We start from the raw sequence: 4,257 nt of genomic DNA on the forward strand, positions 1-4,257 counted from the left end.
TATTGTTTATTAATATATATTATTTAAAACTCAAGATTACCAGTAGATTGTGCGTAAATACAACTTATTAAAGCTTTATATCTGAATTCGTGTAACTAATTGTAGATAAACATAATCAAATACATGATAAACATCTCATTTTAAATATAAAAATCTAAAATATAATTAGGATAATCATTGAGTTCTAACAGAATACTTAATTATGATCTTCATAAAATGTTATATTATTAAACCAAAAGTAATTTATTTCGTTATTAAACTTAAATTAAATTGTAATAAAATAAATAAATGAAAGAAATTACATCAAAAATGTGAACTTTTAAATAGTTTATTTGATATTAACATTGATATATATATTTTTTCAAAATTTTATGATATCTCCAAATTTATATTTTATTCAAAATAATAAAATCATTATTGTTTTCTTAAAAACACATAAAATCGTAATATAATATCGACAGAGACAAATAATATATATATATATATATATATATATATATAAACATACACTAGAACAATAATGCCAAATCAAATTACATTAATAAAATGCCCTCAATTGATTTTATAAGCAGAAATTTTCATTATTTGAAGTTTTATAATTAAAATACACATGTATTAAATTAAGTAGAAATTTTTATTAAATTAGAAAAAATAGCTTATATCTAATATTCTTTTATTAAATTAAAAAATAGTTGTTAATATGTCAATACAAACCACTTTATAAATCATTTTTATTTACATGAGTAATTGTGGAAATGGGTGTATGTAATAATCAAAATATGAATATAACTAGAAGAATATGAATGGTCTCAAACACATAAATGAAAAAGCTTGTATTCTTTTCATACCCTTTTTTTATATAAGCGTAATATGTAAAGTGAATATTATTCATATCTTCTTCTTAAGTTTATTAGCAGTTTAATGAGCTTATTTGATCAGCTATACATGACTGTTTGATAATACATTAATGATATTTTTTAAAGGACAACTTTATGCAGAATGAGTAACATTCTATATTATTAAATCACTAACAAAGAGTCATGTATAAAAAATTGGTTTGCAAGCATAAAATGGCCACCACACTATGTTGCTTTGTGCTTTTGTTATGCCCTTTGATTGATTTATTATCTCATTTTAGCATACAACAAGTTTAATTTATAGAAAACGTGATGATTTTGAACACAAAACCCAATCTTTCTTTTTTTCGAAATTTGAAAATAGAGCTTTTTGAAAAGTATTAGTACATACGTCCATGTTTTGACCTATTTTTCAAGTACCCAGTTTTAAAAGTGGTTAAGTATGTGGAATTTTTGATATACCAAAAAAAAAAAAACTTGTTAAAGAATTTTATTTTTGTACAAGTTGTATGGAGACTTTTCTAATCCCCATGTCATCCTCCTTTTTAAGATTAAAAAGGTGACATCTCCTTTTATATGTTTTAAATATACTATTTCAACTTTTGATTTATGAATAAAACAAATTATCTTTTATATATGTAACCTTTTTATACATCTTGTATTAAAAATAGATTCCAAAGAAGACCGTAAATTTATTATGAAATCGGTACACTGTAAGGTTGTCTTGCTGTTTTTTTAAATGGATGGATTGTTTTATTTCAAGATGTAGTATTTCACATAAAACTTTGTCTTGAAGAAACAAATGCATTCCATTCCTACAACAGAAAAATTAAAAGGGAGACCATCCATATCCATTCTCAAGTTGTATTGTAGCTGATTCTTGCAAGGAAAACAAGACTGAAAAGTGGGGGTGGGGGGTATTCTAGTAATTTGGCTCTACTCCACAAGAATGGGTTTCTTTCTTTCTTTCTTTCTTTGACTTGTTCCACTACCCCCAGCTTTTAGGTTGGTTACCTCACAACTTCCAACTATATTTCCTACTTACATTCACCCATTCTTTATTATCTACCTTTCAACAATATTCTTTTCTTTTCTTTTCACATAGATTTATGTCAAAGGCTTAATTTAGTGGAAAGAAATTGTGGCTATTTTCATTCTATATACTTGAAACACATTTGTCTATAATGGAATCAGGTGGCTTATTGGGACTTTTTCAACATAAGCTTAATTGGATGTTGGCTTAATTTGTTCTTTTTCTACAAAAAAGATTTTCTTTAAGAACCAAAACTCAAAAAGGATAGATGGGGTATGGTATGTATGTATGACACATTGAACACAAGAAAATCTTTGCAGAAAGTTAAAATCAAAATCACAGAAAACTGAGACAGCTGGTGATTGATTTGATAAATCCTAGTTCAACTTCTTCAATATATTCCTAGTACATTTGCAGATGACATCATCATGCCATCATCCCTATTACCCAACAAAAGAAAAAGAAAAGGCCATTTTGGAACTTTCTTTTGCATGTCATCAACAAAATTCAACACATAAACCTCTAAAACACTTCAAAAAAGTAACCAATGCTTCAAGAACACACAAGTTGGTTTCTTCTGTAGCTACTAATTCTAATGAAAGAACTTCATAAAATCACTAAAAACAACTAACCCATGTTTGAATTGTATGATGAAGAAGCATACCCAGTTCCACCTCCGCCTCCACCTTCATCTTCCATCATTGCAGCTGGAGGAACCTCGTTCAGATCAAAATCAAGAATTCTCCGGCGACCACCTCCGCTCTGGCTAGCTGCTTCTCCGGTAGAGGTAACCTGACTCGAAGGAGCTTGTGCTTCAATGGCTCCAGTCCAGTGACACCTCTTGTGCCCACCCAAAGCTTGTCCTGTCGGGAAAATCTTGTCACAAATCTTGCATTGGTGTAACCCACTCGCCGCCACCATAGCATCACCCGCAAATTCAACTTCTTTCTCCACATTGTCGCTGGTTTGATTCATCACAGAGCTGTCGTAATCATCTTCTTGATCAATCTGATGATGATCGGTTGGCGTAATCTTGGATTTGTTGTGGCTGGACCTATGCCCACCAAGTGCTTGATGGCTAGTAAAAGATTTGTTGCAGGTGGTGCATTTGTACTTACTTTCCGGCTGTTCATGTCGTGACGCCATCGACGACGTCAGCGGCAGCGGCGGATGTCCGCCAACCGTCTCCTGAGTAAATCCCTGTTCCAATTCCATCATCAGCTTCATCTTCTTCCTCTTCTTGATCTTGTTTGGATTATTGGATAAATTCTTCTTATATTTGCAACTAATCATCATCTGTTCATTGGTGTTCCGACTATCGGATTCGTTATCTGAGAAATTCTTGATGATCATATTCATACCACCACCACCATCAACCTCCACTTTTGCCACCGGTTTCCCCTCGATTTCTTCCTCCATAAACGCCTTTCCGTTGTTGCTATCGCCCGGCGACTTCTCGTCGATTTTATTATCCTTGTTCGTCGGAGAATTACTATTGGTACCTTCAAACACCTCCGCCCGTAACTGCCGCTGTGAAACATCGGATTCCGCCATAGTTGGATGATCACCATGAGCTAAGCTCATAAGATCCTCCACCGCTTCCCGTAAAACCTCATCTTCATCAGCTGCTTTCAACGCCCGACGGCCTCTCCTTTCCGTCACCGTCCACCCCCGTAAAAACTTAGTCAAATCAACCACCTCATCACCATCATCATCAACGATGTTGCTTCTTTCTTCATAATTAACATTCAAACCATTTTCAGACGATGAAGAAGGAGGAGAAACAGAAGCAGATGAGCTTGGTTTAAGGCTACGGCGGTATAGGGCGGTTGTGGGGGTGTCGGGTGGAGGTACAATACCTCGCCATAGACGTTCAGGATGACACCTCATATGACCAAAAAGAGATTTCATCGATGGAAAAATCTTGCCACAAATAGAACATATAGGTTTACCTTCACCATTCACACTGTTCTTATAATTAGGTTTGCTTCCATGATCGCCATTGTTGAAATCTTGACCAGATTTCTTAAACTTAGTGGTTTTCGAGGGTTTCAGAAAAGTGTTTCGATTAGCAGCTTGAACATGAATCCTCATGTGACCACCCAATGCTTTCCCTGAGCTGAACTCCTTTTTACATTCTAAACAAACCCTTTTCGTCGTCTCACCTTCTTTCAGCGTTTTCGAGCTCGACGTCGATAAGGTTCCGATCACATCCTCCTGCTTCATAACTTCCGACGATCTTTCATCTTCCATGGCCGCCGTGAGCTTTGGAATCCTTAGCTTTATCACCATCTTTCCTTCACTCAATGGCGATCCGATCATTGTATGATCTCCTTGACGATCTTCATCCCCCGTGATTTTCTCCAT

General features: G+C 34.1%; 1 protein-coding gene across 1 annotated transcript; it reads right to left on the minus strand.

The window, feature by feature from the left end:
• Window positions 1–2,517: 2,517 nt before the first annotated feature.
• LOC112500381 lies at window positions 2,518–4,257 on the minus strand. Its single transcript, XM_025103866.1, has 3 exons — window positions 4,120–4,257; window positions 3,705–4,050; window positions 2,518–3,623 (listed from the first exon to the last, which is right to left on the minus strand). Exons 1-3 carry the CDS (start codon window positions 4,255–4,257, stop codon window positions 2,518–2,520), a joined length of 1,590 nt encoding a protein of 529 aa, XP_024959634.1.

This window comes from Cynara cardunculus (genome assembly GCF_001531365.2).
Source record: "Cynara cardunculus var. scolymus isolate 2C chromosome LG 17, CcrdV1, whole genome shotgun sequence".
In the NCBI taxonomy this organism is placed as follows: Eukaryota; Viridiplantae; Streptophyta; class Magnoliopsida; order Asterales; family Asteraceae; genus Cynara; species Cynara cardunculus.

Excerpts from the sequence above, each read along its gene's own strand:
- LOC112500381 (XM_025103866.1), bottom strand. The coding sequence starts at position 4,257 with ATGGAGAAAATCACGGGGGATGAAGATCGTCAAGGAGATCATACAATG. Across the intron at positions 4,051-4,119 it reads AAGATGAAAGATCGTCGGAA|ACGACGAAAAGGGTTTGTTT; the intron begins GTTATGAAGCAG and ends AAAGAAGGTGAG. Across the intron at positions 3,624-3,704 it reads CACAACCGCCCTATACCGCC|AAAGAAGCAACATCGTTGAT; the intron begins GTAGCCTTAAAC and ends TTAATTATGAAG.